The sequence below is a fragment of the Gobio gobio genome (genome assembly GCF_949357685.1).
Source record: "Gobio gobio genome assembly, chromosome: 15".
Classification (NCBI taxonomy): Eukaryota; Metazoa; Chordata; class Actinopteri; order Cypriniformes; family Gobionidae; genus Gobio; species Gobio gobio.
Window position 1 is genome coordinate 45579636 of NC_137108.1, and position 26766 is coordinate 45606401.

General features: G+C 37.5%; 1 protein-coding gene across 3 annotated transcripts in view; it reads left to right on the forward strand.

Moving 5' to 3' along the window:
* cdk14 (cyclin dependent kinase 14) overlaps window positions 1-26766 on the forward strand; it is a 252733-nt gene that overhangs the window by 181409 nt on the left and 44558 nt on the right. For 2 of the 3 annotated variants that reach the window (XM_079837693.1, XM_079837694.1), the window contains 3 exons: window positions 253-301; window positions 2688-2827; window positions 10880-11027. In XM_079837693.1, the coding sequence (XP_079693819.1) occupies window positions 253-301; window positions 2688-2827; window positions 10880-10995 (305 nt within the window). In that variant the 3' untranslated portion in view covers window positions 10996-11027. Of the gene's footprint in view, window positions 1-252; window positions 302-2687; window positions 2828-10879; window positions 14539-26766 lie in introns of those variants that run through there. The other variant, XM_079837695.1, reaches the window with a different exon arrangement.

Genomic DNA, 26766 nt, shown 5'->3' on the forward strand with positions numbered 1-26766 from the left:
TATTTCTGCACATTAGTTTTCAACATTGATAATAATCATACATGTTCCTTGAGCAGCAAATCATCATATTAGAATGATTTCTGAAGGATCATGTGACGCTGAAGACTGGAGTAATGATGCTGAAAATTCAGCTTTGATCACAGAAATAAATGACATTTTAAAATATATTCAAATAGAAAACAGTTATTCTAAATTGTAATAATATTTCACAATATTACTGAGTTCTACATCTGTCGTTTGTCTCATCTGCAGATCGTTTCACCGTCTACAGTCCCAAGAAACTCAGACAAGCCTGGAATAAGTAAGTGACCACAACTATTTTGTATTATGTGTTGCTTTTTATAACAACATTTTTCCTTGGTGTGAAGGACAAAAAGTGTGTTTTAGATGCTTCTGAATATCTCAATTATTTCTCCTGGACCGCAGTGACCTTAAATGGACACTTTTTCACCTACTTCTCAGATGTTTCAGCTAAGATCTTGACAATGTCTCAGACTGTGCTCGGTCGAATAAAAAAAAAAAATCTCAATATGAACTCATTTTTAGCTTTATGCTCATTATTTTAGGAGAAACGGTCATAGAGATGAGGTTGATCCTTAAATTAAGCATCAGTGAGAACTATGAAAGAGCAACATCTAGCAATGTTCACTTTTCAGTAAATATTCCTTCTGTGTGACACATTTTTAAAACGGTAACACAATAAAATTTCATTTGTTAAAAAGTGAATATGTACTGAAACAAATGGAATGCTTATTGTTAGTTAATGTTAAAGCATGAACTACTTGTACAGTGGCATCATTTCTTCCCCCCAAAACAAAACAAAAAACTAAAAGCTGTACTGTATTGACCCCAAACTTTTGAACAGTAGTGTAAATTGCATCAGGACCTGAACAAGGAAACCGTCAAAACCATTGAAACAAAGTACATCTCAGCTGAAACTTAATGTTGCTAAAAAATATTACCAAAGTTAAAATGAAAAACAAATGCAAAACTATAATGACCTTGGTCTTTTCCTCATAGTCAGATTTGTGCAGTTTCTGATTTAATTCGATTAACCCACATCTGAACTAGCAGGAGAAGCACGAGAACGCGAGTGAGAAGCCTATGGATTTTTCTGTCTAATCACACAGACGCTCGTACACAAGCTCGTTTCACGCACACACACAGTTATTTTAAAGTTCTGAAAGTGCCGCTGGTGGACAGAAACTCTGAGAAAACTTCATGTTTCTTTAATGTGTTAATGCTGCAGAGGCCTAATTATCCACATACATTTGTAGTTTTTTACATTTGTTTTTCATTGGCAGTAGTGGGTGTGATAGTTCAGGAGTTTAGTCATCTCACACACACACACACACATTTAACCGTAGGCCCTAAAACACACTAAACATGTGAATACTTGCAAACGAACAATCAATCATGTTACTTTAGCGTAATGTGACAGAATCAAACCTCAGTAGAGTGACAGAATTTCCGTCAAATGAGTGTGTCATCAGAGCAGATGGTGTCTAGATAAAAGCATGATAACGGTCATGTTAACTAACTGGCTCTTCCAAGACAGTCGTTGAGCTGAAAGTCAATCTGTTGGGGTTTTATTTGGGGCTCAATCTAGATATCCATGATTGGAACTGTACAGTATATTACACTTAGTTTTTGTCTGTGAAATAATCCAGATTTATGGACAAATTGGGATTTTTACTCTACTGTTGACGTGCCTGTAAGATTTTTTTAATGTTAGAAAGGCTGCATTTATTTGATCAAAAATACAGTAAAAAGAGTAATATGCGAAATATTATTCGAATAACTGTTTTCTATTTGAATATATTTTAAAATGTAATTTATTCCTGTGATCAGAGCTGAATTTTCAGCATCATTACTCCAGTCTTCAGTGTCACATGATCCTTCAGAAATCGTTCTAATATGATGATTTGCATAGTAGAATGAGTTTCTGATTTGCATATTAGCAGTTGTGCTGCTTCATATTTTTATGGAAATGGTGATGCATTTATTTTCTAGTGTTTTTTGATGAATAGAAAGTTTAAAAAACAGCATTTATTTGCTATAGAAATGTTTTGTAATTTTATGAACGTCTTTACTGTCACTTTTGATCAATTTAATGCATCCTTTATGAATAAAGATGAAATAAAAATGGATTTTTTAATCCATGTCAAATGGACTATTTAAGAGAAATCGCCCTAAAAACACACACAAAATAACAAAGCTAACTGTGATTGGCCACTTCACATAAGGATCTGGACAGAAGACCAGACTATGTCAGATAAATAAGGCTGTGAATGTCAGATCATCTTTGTAAATCATTTGTGTAAGTTTTGCCGTCCTAAAATCATTAGCAGTAACTTGGTTTAATTTTCTGACCACAGCACATCTGTACACTCATTGAGAGCTCAGCATCTGTATATCTGCTGTGTGTTTGTGTATATCTGTTCTGCAGTGCAGAATCTGCAGGTGTGTTTGTGTCGGTCTTTGACTTTGCAGTTTAGAGGACGTTTGTGGGTGAAAACTCGTTTTGCATTTTCCACTCCAAAAACATTTTTCCAGCCGCACGTCAGCGGGAGTGAAGCTGACAGAGAGCCTGAGCTGGAAATGCGAGCAGTGAGCGCGTGTATGTGTGGTGATCTTGGCACTGTAGTCATCTGTATGTTTATAACTGTGTGTGTGTGTGTTGGCAGGCTGGGTTATGTAGATCATGCTGAAGAGCTGGCTTCCAGATTTCTCCAGTGCTTCCCAAAGAACCGGCTCTCCGCCCAGTCGGCCCTCAACCATGAATACTTCAGCCATCTGCCCCCGAGACTCTGGGAGCTGCCTGACAGTAAGTCAACTCGCATCACATCACTGCCTCACTGAGTTCACAATCACACACTACCATACCACTTACACCATTTTTGCAGTGGAACACTCCAGTGACCTACTACGTTTATCAAAATGTGCAGTACATAATCAGCACACTGCAATAAGAAGAATACTGTATCCTTTTATTAATCCAGTCACTCCTACTAGCCACTTTGGCGGGTTGAATTTTTTAATATATAAATTTTTTCAATTATATTGCACTCATAATTTTATTCATTCCGCACATTTTGAGCTCACACCCAAAGTGCGCGCATATAAAGTCGCCTCTCAGTACTGAATTTAGTTATTTTGTGCTGCTTATTGCGTTTAAACCAAACGGCAACCTCCCGCAGTTTCTCTTGAAGCCAATACGGAAGTGACAAATACTGCAATTCATCGACTGGCCGCTAGGGACAGGCTCCAGAAGGGAGCAGAATCTCATTGAGCCCCATGTTAAAATGGCCAACTTTACAGCAGAAGAACACATGTTTACAGTCTGGTACAAATTGTGGTTTTGGTCTATACGGCTAATTTTGCCCTTCATGACAACTGTGAGGGGGGTGAATTTTTTTATAACTCATTCGTTTACATTATATAAAGCTTTAAAGTCCTGCATAATTAAGGGCGTGGTCACTTTGAGTGACAGGTGGATAGCCATTTATCTGCTGTCTGTTAGTCATTGCGTCACTTCAGCTACGCCCACGTCCCGCCTTTTTGGCCATTTTCTGTTATCCGGGAGTGACGAGTGATGAGGCGCTGCCAAGATGGCAACGGCCATCTCGTCCATACTTTGCGCTTCAGAACGGCTCATCAGAATCCTATGGGTGACGTCACGGACACTACGTACATATTTTTTTACAGTCCATGGTTTAAACAGTCAAATACACACAAAATATTGTCAAAATTTCTGTCTTGGTGAGTATTCACGTAAACACAATCAGTTATGTTTTAAGTGAACGTAAACAGTTGAGAAAGAAAACACGTGCAATGGATCCGTGCGTCAAATCTTAAAGTGACAGCAGCCTAATATACCTGCTGCCAAATAATGAGATATTAAAAATATCTATATGGCATTTTTTTCTTATCGATAACCATTTCAGTCGTGTCTGACTCTATGGCCATCTCTTGCCATACGCGAGAGACTGTCTATGATATTTCCGGGCTAGCTTCTCTAACTGTCCCCATTACATGGCTTGGGACTCACGCACACAAGCATTCACAACTACGGACAATTTATCGTCTCCAATTCACCTTTTGACGGGGTTCGGTTTCTGCTTTTTCCACCGAACCGACCCTAGGCTTGCACTACGCGTGCTCCGCCGGTTGATCGTAATGACGCTGCCGTTGATTACGTGAAGGTGTTTACTAGGTGGACTGTTCGAATCCAGTAGGCTGTGAGAAAGTGAAAATGGAACTTGTGAAAAGAAAACGTGTTGTTTGGCAGTACTTTCAGTCAAAAGAATGCGATTGAAGTCGAGCTACATGTTCAATTTGCAATGCCGATTTGTCTTGTGGTGGCAAGGACCCTAAACAATACACAACATCGCTGCTGTTAAAACATTTGCGTATGAAACATCTGAAAGAATACGAGTTGTACATGAAGGAATCTACAGACAGCAGCCAAAATGCTGCAACTTCAGGTACGGCAAAGAAAGGACAGTCATCCTGACATAATGTTGCCTATTCTTAATTAAAATTGAATTAAAACTGCTGTGGACGTTGTTTACTTCATTATTGTGTTTACTGTGATAATGGACTGAGGATGGGAGTAGGATTCGGTATTCGGTTTTGGATTCGGCAGAATCTTAACCAGTGGATTCGGTATTCGACCAAACCCCAAAAATCTGGATTCGGTGCATCCCTGATATGAATGGAATGCTCGGGTAAGATTAAAATGAGATAAAAACTGGAAAAAAAATTTTTTAAATAAAGATGTAAAATTACAACAGCCTTCTGTCTGTAGGCCTACCGTCTTGACTTCTTTGCACGCTTTCATCACTTTCGCTTTTCGACTCATTCGCTAAGCTGAACAGCTAGTCAGATTCTCTCTCACCAACAGCGCCAATGGCAATTCAACATGCTCAATCAGCCAATGTCCAACTAGTGCCAACGGTGCAGAACACATCGCAAAAACTGAACCAGCCAACACTGACTGAAGTCCGAGCTTCAGCTTGGTGTGTCAGGGCTTTAAAGCAACAAATAACCAATTTCATACTTGGTTCAATTTTAAATAAAATTTTTATTCAAATCTTTATTTCTCCTTTTCATTATGAATGTCTGTGAGCATACTTCATACTTTCACACGTGTCATATACTTTACATCCAGTGTGCAGTGCAGACTGTGCAGTGTGCTGTTGTAGTTTTCATTATTATGCCTGTTTAAAGCACAGTAGCAAGTGTACAGTGTGTCCTGCGCAGGAAGCAGTTTGTTAGTATTCCATTCTGAACACAGTCTTAGTGTTTTCCTCCATCTACTGCCTTCCTTCATCAGTCTCTTCCGATCTTTCTTACTGTTAAACATGCCGCCTTATTGATGCTTGTCTGGAACTGAATACCAAACACCGTTCAATTTGAGCTCATTGTGGTGATGGTGATCTCTCTGATGGTAATTCACAAAGATTGCACAGTCATCACGGTTCTGCCTTGTCACGTTCCAGGTTTCTTCATGAGGTGACGGGCTTCACTTTCCCCTAGAGACCAACAGACTGACACTTTTTCTTGATTTGCAAAACCCAAATACGCAGGAACTGGTTATTGTCAGCAGTGTTGAATTATCAATTCTGATTGGTCGATGCATGTTTTTCAAATAGTTTCAAATAGTTTCAAATGAGCAGCATTTCAAAGAGTCCTACAGAAACAAAAGAAAATCTGATAAAAATTAGCGAAACAATGCTGGGTAGTAATTTATTATATTTAATCTGGATTACGTAATCAGATTCCAAATATAAAATACTTTAAATTATATTACATTAAACTCTAAAAACAGACTACAGTTATTTCTTTATTGATTACATGATTTAATATTAAAATGGCAGTAAATTATTCATAATTTACTTTTCCGAGTTTAACCATACTATGTGTTTGGAAGGCTTTTGTCTTTCAAACACATTAATTTTTTTTTATTTATAATAAAAATCAATTAATTTTTAAAAATACATTTTTAATTTATCTAATTCTCAAACTTTAAGTAATATAGAGAATGGAATAAGGTTTTTTTTGTCTTTGTATTTTCATATCAGTATGGAACAAGTAAGCTCCGCTTCGCGTCGTGACCGCATCACCACCTCGGGTGTGCACTATTTTTCTAATAATTGAACGGCCCGTTGTCAATTATTACGCTTATACTACGGTTACCACACCTCAAGGCATCGATCCGGTGATATATTTAAAGGTATTTGTCCGTTTCTTTTGTACTTAATTCGCTATTGCGAGTAGGACTATTTCTTCCGTGTCTCATCCAATGGCTCTTTTGCTAGTTCAGAAATATAATTTTAAAGCTGGTAACGGAGGCTTGAGCCGTTGATAGCGTTCTACTGCAGTTATTAATGAAGTTATTAGAAAGAGAGCGAGAGCTACAGAGACACAGAGAGAGAGAGAGAGAAAGAGAGAGAGAGAGAGCTTGTGTGATTTAGGCTACCTCTGTGCGTCTAATACTGCTGCCGCCCAGTTGTTGAACGTTTTATATTCATCGTAAATATAAAAATGTACTTTAGAAAAATCGTCTGTCATGTTGTTGTTTTTTAGTCCTGTAATTTCCGCTATTACAGTTAACTATGCGAAGTGATATGGAACTGTAATGGGGTCATGAGAGCAGCTTAGTATTACGTTCGCGGTGCGTTTCCCAGAAAATAATTGCACACCTCAGAACGTTCATCAGCCAATCAGATTCAAGCATTCAACGGCCCCCGTAGTATAGTTATTCATATTTTATCCATATATTCCATATATTATTTAAATCAATGTGATTAACAAATTGTCAAAGTAATATTAAAGTTTTACTATCTTAAATTAGTAATTTAATAGATTGTGTTACTAACTACAGTACGTTTTTTAACAAACATTTAAGTAATCTACCCAGCACTGAAGATAATTAGATAAATACATGTGCATGTGGTACAGACAGGGGCGATTCTAAGATTTTCATTTTAGGGGGGCTCAGCCCCCAATGAGGGTATGATTTAAAAGAAAATGGTAACACTTTAGTTTAGGGTCCAATTCTCACTTATTACTGGTTGCTTATTACCATGCATATTACTAAGATATTGTCTGTTTATTAGTAGTTGTAAAGCATATATTAATGCCTAATTCGACATCCCTTAATCCTACCCAGGGCCGTAGGCAGGGCTTTATAATCACAGAGGTCCCAAATTTGTTGTTAGGGGGCTCCCCGAAAATTTTTTGATTTCTCTGATCTACAAATATGACTTTCAAGTCGTTTGAAGGCCAAAAAAAGGTATAAGAAATGGCTTTAAGATCATGGCAGTGGGCAGTAGATTATTTGTCAATTCCTGCTCTCTTCTCATCTCCATCACTCTTTCTTTTCTCCTTATCTTGCCCTGTCTCTTCCCCTCCTAAAGCTGAGCTTTTTTAAATTACTGAAGGCTACAAATGGTATTATGTTAATTAACAATATGTACACATTCATTGTATGCCTAATCTAATGAAAACGGCTTCGTTAATGTTTCTTGCCCCATCTCAATGACAGTTACTAATCATTACATTACATGAATCACGTTACATAGTTACACGTTACATTACTTTTTTCAATTCAAAATGGCGAAATTAGACACAAGTTTATTAGCTTGCCTGATTATTTTTGTCATACGTTTAACATGTCTGACCTAATACAGCTGTCAAATATGAAATGTTTAGTTTAGCTACTCACATATCATCGCACTTGAGCTTCCGTGAATATAAAGCCCGCCTACTTTGATTTGATTTGGTTATTTCAAATATTTTTACATTGATGAGCGGTGACAGACCAAAGAGGCTCAGATGAACACACACACCTTTTCTTCTGCTTCTGACGTGTGCGGATTGAAGAACGCTCTGATTAACACAGACTAAAGGACGGGCGTAGCCGAAGCCTGTCGCCAGTTTCATATGTTCTAAAGGGGACTGGCGACTACAAATTAGTGTACACATTACGGACTTAATCACAAATTTTAAAGTCCCCCTAAAAAGATCCTAGTGATGATCATGGGTACAGATGGAATAATTGACATCTGACATGCAAGATTACCAGAAATTTACTGTAGAAACACTATAAAGTTTCTGTTTTTTGTCATTCTTTGACGCATCAACGTCCAGATGCTGTTGAAACATTTCTGACAGACAACTAGCAGCTCTGACGCGACATTAAAGTCACCATGAAATCAAAATTCACCATTCTTGTTTTAATGGAATATTGGAGTATTTATTATAATTAATATATTCTGCGCACATCTTTCTTTCTTTTTTTAAATTCATGTACCCTCATGTACCCATCAAAATAATCCCCTCTCTCTTGGAGCGTCATCTCTTCTCTGATGATGCGTTTACTGGCAAGAGGGCGGGGCAACCCGTCACTCACATGAGATTCACCAATAGTGAACCACAACCAACCCTTCAGTTCCCCATGGATAAAATCAAGCCCCGCCCTAGATTTTTTCTTGTTTAAGAGGCTGTTTCACTCAGATAATACTATAGTCACAAAAGGAAAGAAAAGATGACTTTGTGTTGAACACTCGTAGAAACATTGAGCTGCTGCTGATGATTCGGGTCTTTCAGGCTGGTTTTGGTTTTTAAAAGAGCTCAAGGCCTTTTGTCATGTCTAATGTGACACGTATCCATAATCCACGTGTGAGACCCTCCGCAGCCGCTGATCTTCTTTTAGGCCTCGTTTAGTAGATGGGCAAAACCGCAGCACAGGCACATTCAGGCCTACACATGTTATGCACACAACAGAAGACAGGCGTTTGTGGAAGACAAGCGTCGGCCGAGTCATTTGAATACGAGAATGAGGTTTTTAATTTCACAGATTAGGAGTCGGAGCCGAATTAATCCTGTTATCAGCTCACAGCAGGTTGTTTGCTGGCGGCCGTGCGGGAGGAAGGCGGGACTCTGCCGTGGAGGCGGATCTTTGACGCACAGAGCACAGCGCCGCTTTTGAAGCAGAAGAATGAAGGGAAAATTAATTCTGTTGTTTCATATACGCTGGCGGTTCAATCACAAAAGAGAACCGGTGCTGTTGGGGGAAGCTGGACGAGTAATTAACATTTCAGCTCGGGCTTTGATTGATACAGAAAATGCAGCAGGATTTATGACGTTTATTAAATGAAATGGCAAACGCTGATGTGTTTGTTTATTCTATTTTTATATCTTGATTAGTGCTGTTTGTTATAGCAAGTATCATATTTTTTACTGTCAACAACATAGCAAGCATATAGAAAAGCCCTTTTCTTTCTGTTATACATACACAACCATCCCTTCAATTCCCCATGGATAAAATCAAGCCCCGCCCTAGATTTTTTCTTGTTCGAGAAGCTGTTTCACTCAGATAATGCGTCATAATATGCCACTAAACATTTCATATTTGACAGCTGTTTTAGGTCCAACATTTTAAACGGATGACAAAATGAATCAGGCAAACTAATAAACTTTTGCCTAATTTTGCCATTTTTAATTGAAAATAGACCTATGTAACATGATTCATGTAATGTAATGATTATTTAAACTGTTGTTGAGATGGGACAAGAAACATTAACAAAGCCGTTTTCATCAGATTAGGCATAAAATGAATAATGAATGTGTACATATTGTTAATTAATATAATACAATTTGTAGCCTTCAGTAAATTAAAAAAGCTCAGCTTTAGGAGGGAAAGAGACTGGGCAAGATCAGGAGACTGAGAGAAAAAGAAAGAGTGATGGAGATGAGGAGAGAGCAGGAATTGACATATGTATATATATATATATATATATATATATATATATATATATACATTTCTTATATTTAACAGCTGATTGGTTGATTGTAATCCATTACATCCCTTTATATCAAAGTTATCTGACATTATCAAGATGAATTCATTCTGACAGTTTAACTCTGAGTTCTTGTCATATTTTATTACCATTTTCTAAACTATAGCGTATAAACTGTGACAATGTGAGAAAATGTTGAAGGTGTCTGAATACATTTTGGTTTGACTGTGTGTATATATATTTCTGAGGTTTTTCTGAGGTGACACATCTGTTGTTTCGAGCTCATCACAATGAAACTATCACAGTGGGAGTGTGACGGAAAACACTCGAGTTTTGGTGTAAGATGTTCAATAATGGTTGTTTCAGGGTTTATCTATGTTTAAAGCAGCTTTTCAGGGTCACCGGCTTCTTGAATGCAGTAAATAGAGTTTGACTCTGGTGTGTGTGAATTAGAGATATGACATTTGGTTCCTCAGGACTATACGTAATGCAGTGGAAATGGCGCTGATGAATTAATGATGAAATATATATTTTATATTCTTGTTTAACTGAGAATAGCTATTGTTCAGTGCCTCATGCAGTTTGTTCCTAGTTTACTCTATTGTTTATTCTTCTCAGCACAACTGTCATAAAAATCCCCATATGTCATGCACAGAGCTTCATGGGATAGTACATAAAAAAAAAAGATGTTACATACATAATCTTATTTTTTTGCTTCAAAACAATATCTATAATGTTTTTTATCTCAATGCTGGTTGGATTGTGTAATGAATTAACTCTTTTTTTAAAGAATTATTTGAAATCCCTTTAGGAAAAAAGGATTAAGTTTGTTTTTATAAATATTATATAAGTGCATCATTTCTTTCTGGATCTATTTTGAATTTCTTAGTTATTGATATCCTAATTTTCAACAATATTTTCTTGTCATTATCATAATCATCATCATCATCATCACAATATCATTGTTTTCCCTCCCTTTCTTTTCTTTTACATGATGATGTTATATTTTGCATCGTAGATTTCATACGTTACATAAAGACTCACAGGCTGAATCTGTCATTGTTTTTCAGTGTCTTCTATCTTCACCGTTTCGACCGTTAAGTTACAGTCTGAATCTGGCGACAGCATCCAGGTGTGCAGTAAGACCAACAGTCACGGCAAAGGGACGTCAAACAGCAAACACTGACCTGGACGAGCCGCCCGCCGCGAGCGAAACAGGTACGACACACGATGCTCCAGACACTCGTATGGTTGGACAGTCTCTGGTTATGTTTGAAATGGCAATATAATGTTGTTTAATGCATATTGTACAGTATGTAGTGCTTACAATTGATTAGAAACAGTATGCAATAAACATTTTGCAACATAGTTATGTGACTTTGCAGAAAACATGTTTTATTTAGCTTTTTTTGGTTCCAAAATTGTATCAAATATGTGTGTAAAGTTATTGTTTGTCAGTTCAATCAAATTATGATTCAAGCATCAATGTTTTCATTGTCAAAAGCAAATGGGATCATTTGAGTGTTAGAGTTTGTTAAAGCGAGTACAATGATAGATATAGTGTTGAAAATGAATACAAAAAGTACTGTGTAATGTTTTGAGAGAGAAACTGTAAGCGTGAAAAAGTGTTGAATTGCAATGTATATGTGTGAATCTCCATTGCTATGATTAAATATTGCATTAGCCCATATCGCCCACTGCACTCTTCAGATATCAGTATTGGTCATTGATGAACCAATGCACGAGTCTGTCGTTCCAAACATGCATCGTCCTGCAGGGCAGTGAAGGTCATTTTTATTACGTCCAGAAAGGGGCTGTATTTGCATTTAATTTTCGGTGTGGACGAGAGTATGTCATGGGGCTGGCTAAAGCTCATAATGGCTGTAATGCAGCGATGGAGGGAAAGAGGCCCCACTCCCAGGGATTAGCAGCCAAATTACAGGCAGGTGCTCTGGGAGATTTGCCTCGGAGCCCCAGGGAGCCGCAGACCTCTGCAACCCATCTGCATTAGAGCCAGAAACACAGAATAATGACAGACAACGAGACTCATCAGAGTCATTTCAGGGGCTCCATGTGCGGCAGCTGGACGAATGTGTGCAGAGAAGCCTGCGCTTTACATGCTGAACGTGGGATTGGTTGCTTGTTGATGGTGAAATAGGGCTGCGTGATATTGGAAAAAACTGCAATGTTTTTTTTTTTTTTCTGTGATATGTATTGCGATATGAAAAATACAGGAAGTTGCACCAGATGACTTGAATAGCTCTCTTTGGAAAGATTTAGGCTGCATCCAAAATCGCATACACTCTTAAGTAGGCGCTTATGTTAAGTACTTTGCAAACAATAAAAAAGTATGTTCTTTAAAGTATGAATGTGTGTAGTAAGAATGTACTACATTCACCATGTTGTCATTTATCATGTGACCTACCAGCGTTAGTCGTGTCACTGCCATTCACAGATCCTCTCCCATGGCCTCATGGGATTGAAAAGTGCCCATCATATGCACACTTAAAGCTACACTGTGTAACTTTTTTAGTTTATTCTTAGCTAAAAACACTTAGTTCTTTCAAAAATATATGTGCTCATTAATGTATATTTACTTCTTTCGAGTAATAAAGTATTCTCGTTAGTTTATAATATGCCATTGAAAATACATACGGTGAGGGGTTCGAATGCGGGTCGCCATGTTGCCCATACATCTTGAAAGTACATTAGACAAAGAGGGACATACCCGTAAATTCAAGCTTCGCCTTTCACGTTTTAACACTCGATAGCACCGTGTCGAATGTGGACGAGGTCGAACTGGAAGCCATATTAATCTTGGACTAAATCGGCCACCGTAGGAGTTAAAACGAAATCGGAATTGAGAGGAACAGAAACTAATATTCACTGGATGGTCATATACCTTTTAACCGCTAGATGGGGGAAAATATCACACAGTGTGGCTTTAAAGGGATAGGGTGAGTAAATGATGCCAGAATTCGTATTTTTCGGTGAACTATCCCTTTAAGAATCTCGCCAGAAGTACTGTGAATTCGAACATACTTCTTTTGTAACATACTGTGATTTTAGTAACAGCCATGTATTCTAGGTTCATGATTGGGGTGATTTTGTTGTATAATGCACCTGCATAGAAAATAATTTTGCCCGAGAAATTACTTTTTACTCTTGTGAAATCCTTTTAGGCCTGAACATAGACCATAAAATAATATGGACGACGCGACTTTGACTTCCGCTAACCAGAGTTGAAGCTTTCGTAGGCCCGCACACGGCGCTGACATCTTGGGACGAGTCTGCGCAGTACAGAGCAGGAAGTAGAGGCGCGATTATCAAAAGCCCGCCCACACTCTCACAGATGCAGAACAATTCATTATGTTGGTGTGAAATAAACAGTCATAGAAATGTAGAAATTAAAGCTAAAGCTCCAAAATCCCGAAAAAAGTCAGTTAGTGCCTCAGTGACAACTTCACTCAATCTCAGCTGTCAATCATGACGTCACACCCCCCGTTTTTATAGCATCAAATTACTCACTAAAACTAAACTCATTTAAAAAACGAACACTTGAAATGAAATCATCGTAATAAAAACTGATACATGGAGAGGTGGGGTTTAGAAGCTATACTGGGACCGGCCACTGTGGGGCGATCGAGGCACGGAAGCTTCGGATTCTGGCAGGAGTGCTGCAGGCTTGGGCCTGAATGATTTAGACCAGTGTTTTCCTGGTGTTTGGTGTTTCCCAACCGGGGTACCGTCTGACGAGAGCAGGGGTGCCGTGTAAAAGTCCTTCAAATAATTTTTTAGTTTTTTTCAAAAAAAAATTTCTTCACATTTTTCAAATAATTCTCTCTTTGTAAATTTTGTTCAATGCATGCGAGTGCTGCCGGATGTTTGAATATGACCAGTCATTTTCGCCGTCATCACCTGGGTGACGTGCCATAAGACGCGAATGAGAAGCCGCACGCGCTGTGAGAAAATTTGTCTCTGTGCACTCATCCGAAAGCGCGCACACGTCTCACAGCGCGCGCTGAGTTCTCTTTCAAGTCTTGCTCTTGAACGGACAAACTCACACAAAAAGAATGTCAACATGTGCATCTTGAGTATCCTAGCAGACATAGTCTGTATATGCCTTAAGTAAACTTTATACTGTCGAGAAAGACGACGCATATCCATGCATTAGGTCTTAAAGGGGCAGTGGTCTTTATTCTGTCTGTTTAATGTCAAACAACAAAAGACAAGGACATCACTCACTGCTCTTGATTGAATAGCTTTTGTAAGTTTAATAGGATTAATCTTTAATTTATACACTCAAATACGCAATGTTATTTTACATTTGATCAATTTCTGTACCTGAAAACTAATGTTAGACGTACCTGAAAAACCTGAAAAGCATAGTTTATTTTATTAGTATCTTTGCTCAGTAGTATTTGTGCTGCTGCTTGTATTTAAATTATTTGTTCTTATTATTTTCTTTATTTTCATTCGACAGTAGTCCTTTTTTCCCTGAACATAGCAAATACTGAACCGTACCGAAACCGTGAACCTAAAACCGCGATACAAACCGAACCATGAGCAATCTGTACCGTTACAGCCCTAGCGTAACGTATGCGAGGGGGTGCCACAAAATGGAGAAAATGTTCAAAGTGTGCCATGACTGAAAAAAGGTTGGGAAACACTGATTTAGGGGACAAAGTTTGTGTTCATACTTATGTTTAGAACCAGAAGAACCAGCTCAAACCATAACAAAAATAAAAAAATCTTTCCATTTGAGTTTTCATAGGCCACATTCACATTTGTTTTTGACCAATTCATTATGACTATAAAATAATAATAATGATTTTGTGATTATTGAATAAAATTAAATGTATGTTACAAAATATTTACATCTTTATTGTTCTTTTTCATACAATAGACCATCATCAAGCTTTTATTTTGACAAATAAATAAATGCGCTGCCGGTTTCAGAGTAAAGGAACAGTGTGTTGGCTCACCCTTGTAAATGACAAGCTTCGCTCTCTTTACCAGCAGCACATATATTTATCTAATTAATGCACATCTAATCCATATCCTGATATTGATTTTTTGTTCAATATATTGTGCAACCCTAGTGAAAATAATAGTTTCATAAAGCATTCCACTGGGTACATGTTGAAAATTCACAATTTATTTGCAATGGCTGTAATGCGCTTTTTATTTACTCATTGATTTTCCTAAAGCGTGTGTCGTTAGGCTAGTTTCACGATACTTCGCTTTCTTCCGGGAACAAACACGCCACAATATCCCTCACAATTCCCGCACAAGGCATACGCAAAATAAAGGGGCGGGGCCTGGTTGAATTGTACCGTGGTTATGGTAAGGGCCGTGACATTTCCCAAACAAGCTGGAAGCGGTCGACCAATCACTACACACTGGTCCAGACGACCAATCAGAGCACATTGTGCTTTTCATAAGACAGGAAATAAACAGCGTTACTGACAGACTGGGAAGAGAGGAACTGCAACAATGTCAAATATGTGGAAAATAAGGTGTTTATAAACCTATTCTAGTAGACCCCGCAAAATCAAGACTTTGAAAACGGGCATTATAGGTCCCTTAGCATTTCAACTCTGCAGTGATCCTCACTTTGACAAGTTCATGAAGTGCAGAAATGAAAGTAAAGTGTTTTGCTTGTCAGCATGCAGATGTTGTGGTGTGTTTTGAGCGCGTGTGTGTTTGTGATGTGTCTGATAGTCGCTGGAGAACGCAGTGGCACCGTGCTGCTCAGAAGGGAAGTCACCCCACTGCGAGAGCCGTGTCCTTCACTCCACCGCACCATTCATATTGAAATCACACGCTTTGTGCTCGGCCTTCTCATCCTGACAGGCTCCGTGGAGCTCAGAGACGCTCCTCTAATCCACACACATCTGATTTAGAAGCGTTCACACTCCATGAGACGTGCCGTGATGCACACATCACATGCAGAGATTTCCTGCATGTTTAGGGAGATTTCAAAGACTGAATGTTTTCATACTCGTCTCTCACATTAGAGGCCCGAAAAGTATCTTGACACTAAAGTCACTCTTTAAAATGTCTGAATTTCATTGTATTGCATGCAGAATATGGAAGCTTGTGTGAAGTTCAGATTTTAATTGGGGGAGATGTTTGATAGGAGTAGAATGATGGATATAGTTTAAAATGAAGACAAATCATATTTTTATTCTTAATTTTCTTTATGCTAAATATAATTTCTTTGACTTTGGGGGGAAAGAATGTCATTAAGCAAGAGATATATTTAATCATTTAAAAGTTTCGAATTTCAGATTTTTTCAAAGCAAAAGATTGGATGAAATGATGTCTGAATGTCATCATATTACATGCAACAAAGCAAGTGGTATTTTTCAAATGTCAATTTTGAAATTTCAAGCAAAAAATGGATGAAAAAGATATACTTATTTGATTTTAGGGGGAAAACTCACTCTTAGAGATGAAGATGAAAGATTAGATTAAGTTGAAACTCATTATATTACACACAAAATATCAAAGCAAGTGCATTTTATAGATTTCCCCCAAAAAAAGTTTAATTAAAAGAAGTTAAGAGTGTGTGATATAGTTTAAAATGAAGACAAAGAATTCTTTATGGAAAAATTATTTCTTTTGATTCTTTGATTTTGGGTGAAAAGTCTTTCTTTATGTCTGAATGTCTATTAAATATATATATATAAAAATTCCCCAAGTTAAAATTTTCACATTTCAAGAAACAAATGGATTAAAAGATGTCTGAATGTCATTATATTACATACAAAATATCAAAGCAAGTGGGAATTTTGACATTTCAAGCATAAATTGGTTGGAAAAAAGATGTTTGTTATGAGTGAAACCATAGACAAGATATTTTGAGCCTATGTTTATGCTTAATTTTCTTTTTGCAAAATAGAATTCCTTGATTTTAGTGGGAAAACTCACTCTTAAAGATGAAGATGAAAGATTAGATAAAGATGAAACTCATTATATTACATACAAAAAATATAAAAGCAAGTGCATTTTAGGAATAAAGTGATATTGTTTTTGATAGTGATAGTGTTTATATATATATATATATAAAAACTTAAAATATATATATATATATTTTTTTTTGCATAATAAAAATTAAGCCTAAAAATCTTATATGGTCCTCAAATAAAATATGTTTTGTCTGTTTAAAAACAAACAATATTTAGATCCTATAGTTTTAGGGCCATTTAATTGTTGCTTTTAAAAAAATATTTATTATGGGATGATTATGGGATGCAGTATATCCTGCGTGTGTTTTTGACAGGCCTCGTCCATTTTTACATGTGACGCGAGTTTCCAAATATTTTTTTGGGCCACTGTATGTTTCTGTGACAAGAAAAGTCCACCAAGGCCTGGGCAAGTTCTCCAGGTTTGTATTATTCATCAGAAGAGTTGTTGCAGGAATCAGGCAGACAGGGAACCTTTTCACAGGAAATCCCCAGCAGGCAGCCTTTGTGCAGCTGGATGGATGCTTTGAGAGCTGCTATTGAGCACAGATGAAGCTTCAGCCCATCGCAGACTAAATGACACGCCTCTCTCACACACTACGCCACAATGTCTGTCAGAGACGAGCGCCCGCGAGGGAGAAAAGAGGCCGAGGGCTTCACAGAGAGAATGAGAAGAGGGTCACTGGGATGAAATTGGGGTCAGAAAAGATAGAAAAAGGTTGGACGGTCTATAGGTCTCTCTTTCTTTGGAGACAGAAAAGCCCTCGCTGATGGTACAAATGCCTAATTTAGTGAAAGATGTGATGGTGAGCAGCTTGTGCTGGACGTGTAGGGCTTTTCCATTGAATGCCGCAGTGGTAAATGTATTCGTACAGTTGAAATCAAATAGCTGAAGTTTCTGGATAGTTCTGGAAGTCGTGCTGCTGATGCAAGAAGCCACCTATCAGCTGCAATGGCTTTGCATGACATTAGCATAAATTAAGGGCCCAAGGTGATTGATATGGATTCTGTTGTGTGGAGTGTCTGTTTTGGACAGACTGTCTTTGTTACTGGATGCTTTTACATTATTCATGTCATGTCATGAGCGATATGACAGTATGTGTATCGTGAGTGCAAACCGCTCTAAAGTCTTTATACTGCAATAGATTGATTTGCGTGGACAGGGCTGATTTAAATTATTAACATGTATGAGTATTAATCAAATTGTTTATATTTAAATAAAATATGCATTTTAAAATATATAGTATTTAAAAATAAAAAATTATATATATATATATATATATATATATATATATATATATATATATATATATATATATATATATATATATATATATATATACTATTTAAAGAATAATGTAATGTATAATATTTAACAATTTAACATTTTATATATTTAAAAAATATAATATAATGTTGTTCAGCAGATTAAGATTTTATATGTATTATTTGTATATTAATATATTAATACATTATATTTATATTAGGGCTGTCAAAAGATTAATCGCGATTAATCGCATCCAAAATAAAAGTTTGTGTTTACATAATATATGTGTGTGTACTCTGTTAATTATTATTTATATATAAATACACACACATTCATGTATATATTTAAGAAATATTTGCATGTATATAATGTATATACATTTATATAATCTATAATATATATAAATATAAATGTTTTATATAAAAAAATATTATTTTTTCTTAAATATATACATGCTTGTGTGTGTATTTATATATAAATAATAATTAACAGAGTACACACACATATATTATGTAAACACAAACTTTTATTTTGGATGCGATTAATCTTTTGACAGCCCTAATTTATATTGATTATTTATATAATAGTATATGTATTGTTTTAAAATAATAAAATGTTGTTATATATATGAAATATACTATATATACTATTTTAAAGAATAATGTAATATGTAGTATTTATATAAGTATAATATATGTTATATATTTAAAAATATAATATAATGTTGTTGTCCCGCAGTATTATTTGTGTGTGTGTGTGTGTGTGTGTGTGTGTGTGTGTGTGTGTGTGTGTGTGTGTGTGTGTGTGTGTGTGTGTGTGTGTGTGTGTGTGTGTGTGTGTGTGTGTGTGTGTGTGTGTGTGTGTGTGTGTGTGTGTGTGTGTGTGTGTGTGTGTGTGTGTGTGTGTGTGTGTGTGTGTGTGTGTGTGTGTGTGTGTGTGTGTGTGTGTGTGTATATGTATATGTGTATATATAGTATTTTATACATAAAAATATATGGTATAAAATGTATTGTTTCAAAATAAAAAAATTGTATATTAAAAATGTATTGAAAAGCAGCGTTTATATTTATTCTTTTTATATTTATATGTATAAATAAAATATACTATATTGTATAGTTCATATATTTAAATGTAGTATAATATAATATAGTATAATAATCTTGTTTGTATATATAATATATATTGTATATTTTATGCATAAAAAAATAAAAATGTTATAAAATATCAAATATGCAACAACATGATACAGTTGATGGAAGAGCAGACAGTGAAGTTTATTGATTTGATTTGATCACTGTGAGTGTGAACGTCCCTTCAGTGTTGACTGACTAGAGCTCTGTTTGTTTGTTAGCGCAGTCTGACGGGTTCGCGAGCGCCTCTTTCAGTCCAGGTTGGCATCGGTTTGCCTGGGTCAGTTGGCGTGTGTCGCAGGCCTGCAGCGATCCACTGACTCTTTGAAGATAAGAGCCACAGACAGACTGTCCGGTGTGTACAGCAGCCAGCTGTTTATCTGCACTGCCACACACACACACTTACACATTCAACACACTCTACTGGCACAGTGAACACCTCAAACAGATACACACACACATTCTCTAAACATGTGGCCTTATGGCGTGGCACACATCAGAAGGTCAAACACTGACGGAAAAACACAAGCTCCATTCTGATTGGCTTTCAGTGTGCACAGATTTATATCTGTCCATCTGGAGACACAGTCTTGTGTATGTGGTGGATGATACTGTAGAGGAGGAGCTAATCACTGCATTTGACTGGTTTAAGAGATCTACAAAATCTTCTGGTACCTTTAAACTCAACTTTATTTTATATGTGAGATTCAGTGTTTGGCATCCTGTGATCTGATTTTATGTATTATTGGTAAAATGTAATATTCAGTTGTAAATAGTGTGAATTAGATGGGTTTGATTGGATTATGTTAATGAGCTGTTATATTATGTAGCCTCTGCTTTCATCAGCAAAATGAAAAGTCAATGAAGAAAAAATTAAGTACAGTATATATTTTTTTATTTTATTCACCTGTTTTAGTTTCCAGTGTCTTTAATGATCCTGTACGGTGGTCTGGACTCTGAATCAAGTGTTTGGATCAAAGACTCTCTTGAGCAGGCGTTAAAGTGGCTCCGTCTCCTGTCGCTGGAGTTGATTTGTGTCAGGGACTGTGAAAATGGGCCGACCTCAGTCTGGTGGAAACACTTCGGTAACAGAGCGGCCATTAAGGGAAAAAACATGAATGATTTATCATGAGAAAGCTCCTTCTCAACTGGATTTGGAAATATACATTCCTGTTTTATGCTGCTGATGAACACGTTCTGTGACCCAACATGCCACCAAAAACTATTAATAATGAAACCGCATACAGTGTAGGACTGATTGGTCAAATCAAATATTCACAATAATAATAAATAGGGGTAGGGATTTTTGTTTATTTGTTTTGTTTTTGCATAATAAATGAATACTAAAGAAATTAATATTTTATTAAATATATAATAAAATTAATGTATACACTTTATGTAATAAAAATATGAAATAATATATTAACTCAAATATTTAAGGTAAGGAAATTAATATATTTGTAATACACTGATCTGAAGACTGAAGTAATGATGCCGAAAATTCAGCTTTGCCATCACAGGGAAAAAAAAACATTTTAAGATATATTACAATAGAAAATATATATTATTACAATAAAAATAAATGTATTAATAACTATAATTTAAATATAAAATAACATTATGACCACTGACAGGTGAAGTGAATAACACTGATTGTTTCTTCATCACGGCACATGTTCGTGGGCCGCAAGTGAACATTTTGTCCTCAAAGTTGATGTGTTAGAAGCAGGAAAAATGGGCAAGCGTAAGGATTTGAGTGAGTTTGACAAGGGCCAAATTGTGATGTCTAGACGACTGGGTCAGAGCATCTCCAAAACTGCAGCTCTTGTGGGGTGTTCCCGGTCTACAGTGGTCAGTCTCTATCACAATTCCCCAGATCTCAATCCAATCGAGCATCTGTGGGATGTGCTGAACAAACAAGTCCGATTCATGGAGGTCCCATCTCGCAACTTACAGGACTTAAAGGGTTTGCTGCTAAAACCTTTACATTTTTACTAATTTTTACCCCCCAATTTTTTAATTGAAATTTGAACATTTAAATGTGTAAAAATCTTTTACAAAAAATCCCACATGCTTTCATAATTTGCATGTAATACAATGAACTCCATGGAGGCCCCACCTCACAACTTATAGGACTTAAAGGATCTGCTGCTAACATCTTGGTGCCAAATACCACAGCACACCTTCAGGGGTCTAGTGGAGTCCATGCCTTGATGATATATATATATATATATATATATATATATATATATATATATATATATATATATATATATATATATATATATATATATATATATATATATATATATATATTTATTATACTTTATTTTATATATTTTAAATTTCAAAACATCCTATATATAATGTTTTGTAGCGATTTTACACAGCCCTAGCCTCTCTCTGTCCATCCTACCTGCGGCTGCTCTCCGTGTCTCGCTGCGGTTTTCTCCAGTGATGGAGAAGTAAAGTGAAGTGAAAGGTGAAAGTGACGGCCAATTATGGTAACCCATACCCAGAATTTGTCCTCTGTAACCCATCCAAGTTAGTGCACACACATTAGGAGTAGTGAGTGAGTAGTGAACACACACCCGGAGCAGTGGGCAGCCATTTTGCTGTGTGCGCCCAGAGAGCGATTGGGGGTTAGGTGTCTTGCTCAAGGGCACCTCAGTCATTTCCTGCCGGTATTGAGAATTGAACCCACAACCTTCGAGTTACCAGTCTGACTCCATTAGGCCACGACTGCACCTGAGCAGTGTGTGTTATTGGATCTGATGAGCTGCTCTGAGGGTCAGAAATCCAGTTCAGGAAATGGGAAAATTAGAATAGGAAGAAAAGCAGGAGACTTTTGGGTGTGTGTGTGTGTGTGTGTGTGTGTGTGTGTGTGTGTGTGTGTGTAGGGAGGGTGTTTCCCAGCAAGCAGGTGTTTCCCTCAGAGATGACAATTACTAGTAGAGTATACACACACACACACACACACACACACACACACACACACACAGGGAAAGAGCAGAGGAGGTGCGCTGCTTGATTTCATGTGTAATTTGTTTGTCACTAGAGGGACTAATGACATGCGTGGAGGAGGGACAGAGGTCGAGCTCTGGATCGCTCATTAGCATAAGCTCCTTTCACTCCTCTGCCTCCAGTCTGAATGATTTTCACTCTGTTTCTCACCCTCCGCTCCTCCTCTCCTCCTCTCATCTCAGTCACATCGAGACCCTGATTTACGCCAGGTTTGTGTGCAGAACAGCTTGGTTGCATGAGGCAAAAATGTCTGAGTTTGATCCATCATGTAACGTTGTCTGTCAGATGTAGCGTGAAAGTGGTTTATCAAGCCTGATGCCAGTTCACACTGTTTACCTGCGGTGAAATCATGACTTTTTGATTTATTTCGTGACGAGCATAAAATAAAGATCAACTGAAAAAAAAAAACCAAAATACGTACAATTATTTAATTTGCAGCTAGATGCCAAAGCAACATTTCTCTTTTGGTTTCTTTTTTTTTGCACTATTGTTCTGGGTAGCCTCGCCCACCGTGACATCTCATTGGTCCGAATCTAGCTCCACATAATTCCATTCTAAACATCATATATTCTGATTCTGATTGGCTGTGGTTGTGATATGGGTGCACAAGTTTCACAACAAATTCATGTGTACAAGGTATCAGGATGCTAGAATGTGCAGTTCTGTGGAAGAGAATCTTGACGAGCAAGTTAGTTATATGGACAGTTCACCCAAAAATTTTTAATTATGTCATTAATTACTCACCCTTATGTCATTCCAAACCCCTAAGACCTTTGTTCATCTCTCGATATGAAATCCGAGAGCTCTCTGACCCCACATAAACAGCAACACGGCGACCACTTTCAAGACCCACAAAGGTAGTAAAGTCATGGTTAAAGGAATAGTTCACCCAAAAATGAAAATTTGATGTTTATCTGCTTACCCCCAGGGCATCTAGCCTGACTATGAGTCTGATACTGCTCCGTTGGGCTGTGATTATGGGGCGTGTTTCAACCAAACCAGGAAAGACCTCAATTGGATATAGACCTACAACCAATCAGAGCAACGGAGCTACGCATAACGTTAGTTGTCAAATGTCAACAGAACTCAACTGCACACAGTGTTGCCAGTTTTTCCATGTCCGCAGGTTGAAACGACCCCAACTATGTGATATTTAGACCCAGGAACCCAGGAAACCCAGCCAAAAAACACGTATTTTACCCCCCAAACGCCATTTTACCGGAGAACCCTCCCCCCCGGAAAGCTATTTGGTTTGTTTTGGGCTAGTTTTGAGTAGCAATTGGGCGGGTTTTGTTGTGAAAGCTTGGCAACCCTATCTGCACGCACGCTGGAAGAAGATGAGTGAAAACGATGTTTGTCAGTGTTATAAAAAAAGAATTTAAAGATACACAGAGTACTTACCAACACCATCATCATTTCTGAGAGAAATAGTAAAGGTGAATGCATATACAAACAAGTTCTCCGTTTAGGATTAGAACAAATTTAACCCAAGCGCTCTTTTGTGACGTGGATGATTACGTTACTGTTTATCATCTGTCCATCATCGTCTAAAGCCCGTCCTGACAGTTTGATTGGTCCGAACAGCTTTGAACTTCCCGAACTCAAATGTTGTGGGCGGGGCTAAGTTTGGCTGGCATCCAGGCTACAGGGCATCCAAGATATAGGTGACTTTGTTTCTTCAGTAGAACTGTTACGACCCTCCTTTGGATGTTAACAATCTAGGGATTGAGAAGGGGAACATTTTTAACCAAGTTCTGAATACCACCAGTAATGACCACTGTGTGCGTGATGAGAAAAACGAGACCACACAAATAACGGCGATTAAACAATTATTTAATAATTATAGAAACCAATAATTAACCACCAATGAATAAACTCATAATGATAAAGAAAAACAGAAAGACATAAAATAAGATCTGGGGAGAACAAAGGGAAAACTGGATTGTGCCAAAGAAATAAAAATAATATAATCAAAAGAATCTTGCTAAACAGTTTCAAACTAATCCTAAGCTAAGAAAAGAAAGAAAAGAAAAGGTCTTCAGCGTCTGTGACGCCTTATACTTCCCTACACTACCTATCAAACACAAAAATACAGAGTGTGGCACAAACCCACTAACCTAGTGTGTCTAGACAATCAACGTTCCTGAGTGTGCCCATGTATGTCACGTGACATCTTACCTAGCCCCTTTTCTCCATCCAGATTGGCTTCGCTTTAAATGCCAAACTTTAAATCTCTCACATGAGAAGTTTTAAGGGTAACTTAAAGCACTCAACATGACAAAGAGCAAAATGGCAACACGCAAACTAAGTTCAAACAGAGAGAACAGAAACAAATGTAACAACAGAATCAGAACAAAAAGCAGTCTCTCGCTGTGCGACAGCACGTCCCTTAAGAAGCGCATTCCAGAGGTGTTGCTCGTCGGAGGAGAACGCCTTCAAACTAACACAGCCAATCACGTCATCGGGAGTGATTGACAGGTCAGACAGCCAATCAGCACGCCACCTGTTAAAGTGACAGTGCAAGAGACAGAAAGGAACCTCACAGAAAACAGAAAAAAAAAAAAAATACTCCAAACGTCCCTGGGGACGTAACAAGAACACAAATGAAGATTTTTAACTCCTACCGTTGCAGTCTGTCAGTCGTATATTGCATGTGAATGGTAACATGCATCTATGAGATTAAAAAAACATAAAAAAAACATGCACCTCCCCCCGGACAGCACGCCAAATATGCATTAAATTACTCTCTATAAATTATATGTAAGTGCGAACTCATGATATTGATGTCTTAAGACACGAAACGATCGGTTTGTGCAAGAAACCGAACAGTATTTATATCATTTTTTACCTCAAATACACCACTATGTCCAACAGCCTTCAGTGCGCGATCACTTCCGCTGAGTGAGGTCTGCACACGATATGGTGTAGTTTATGCAAGCGCCGGAAGGTATTGAAGGTATTCACATGCATTATATGACTGACAGACTGGGGGTAAGCAGATAAACATCAAATTTTCATTTTTGGGTGAACTATCCCTTTAAAATAGTCCTTGTGACTCCAGTGGTTCAACCTTAATTTTATGAAGTGAAGAGAATACTTTTTGTGCGCAAAAAACAAACAAAAATAACGATTTTATTCAACAATCTTTTCTCTTTGTGTCACTCTCCTACGCGATTCACGTAAGCACCACAACGCATGCATGTGGTGCTCAGCCAATAGTGAGCCACCGTTCTGCACTGTGATTAGTCCAACAATGTGAATAGCATAAGAGAGTAAAAGGGAGAGAAGACATTGCTGAATAAAGGTCGGCCCGTTATTTTTGTTTGCTTTTTTGCACATGAAAAGTATTTTTGTTGCTTCATAACATTAAGGGTGAGTAGTTAATGACTATCATTAACCCTTTTTGAGTGACAAACTCTTTAAAGTTAATGGTCAACATGTTAATAGCAGCTATCTGTTTACCAGGGTTGTGCAACATTCATTAAATTGAGCGCTTTTAAATTCCAATTAAATTCCTGAAATTGAGTTAAGAATGCAGACAGGATGCAACATTGCAAATTGTAATGTAAGGAAGTAGAATAAAAAATATTTGAAATTCAAAGAAATTCATAATTTTTTTTACTAGAAAAGCAAAATGTATCAAAGTTTTGAAAAAAGTGAAGAAATTCTTGAAGTTTGAAGGTTGACAGGCCGTACTGATGCATGCCCAGGCTCAGGCAGATGGCAAAATCTCTGAGCTGCAACCAAACTGGAACAACTTTAAAAAGAGTTGTGTGATTATTCCCTCGCTTTATTTATGCAACTGCAAACGGGCGTCACACTCCTCTGTTAAGTTGGATGGATGGAATTTCACTTCTCTAATTACAGCTCTGAATTGGTGAGTGTAAAGTCTGCAGGGAAAAACGTTGCAAACATTTCGATCAGGCGCTAAATGTCACCACATCTTGGCGGTGGCATCTCAATTATAACGCATCACGTTTACAGATGAAAGTGTTTGCTGCCGCTGCGGCGCATGAAGTGGCAGGCGACTACGGTGGTGTGCGACATGAAAACGAAGACCCACGCGCTCACGCTCTCCCTCCCGACATATGGGCTCCTCTAATGAGCTTCTAGAAGATGCTGCGCTCCTCCAAGTAGGGCTGCACGTCTTCTGTGAAGAGCGCCAGCCGCCGGTCAGACTCCTGCTCTCCTCACACGCACCTCACTGGGCCTCTCCAAGCTCCAGCTGGAGTTTGGTCATTAAAAAGTTTTGAGTGTGTGTACCGCAGAAAGAAGGAGGTTTGTTGACACTTTTCAGATCTCAACAAGTCGGTGCTCTAGAAAAGTTTTTGTCTTGTGATTGATTTCTGATATCGAGGTGAGGATGCTTGATAAATACATAGACAGACAGACGCAGTACACTGACACAGAAAACAGGTATGTAAGTAGGTAGACCGACAGACAGGTTGGTAGATAGACAGACAGGTAGTCAGATGGATAAATACATGGACAGGCAGACAGGTAGATAGACAGATAAATACATGGATTGATAGACAGGAATGTAGGTAGGAAGACAGACAGACAGA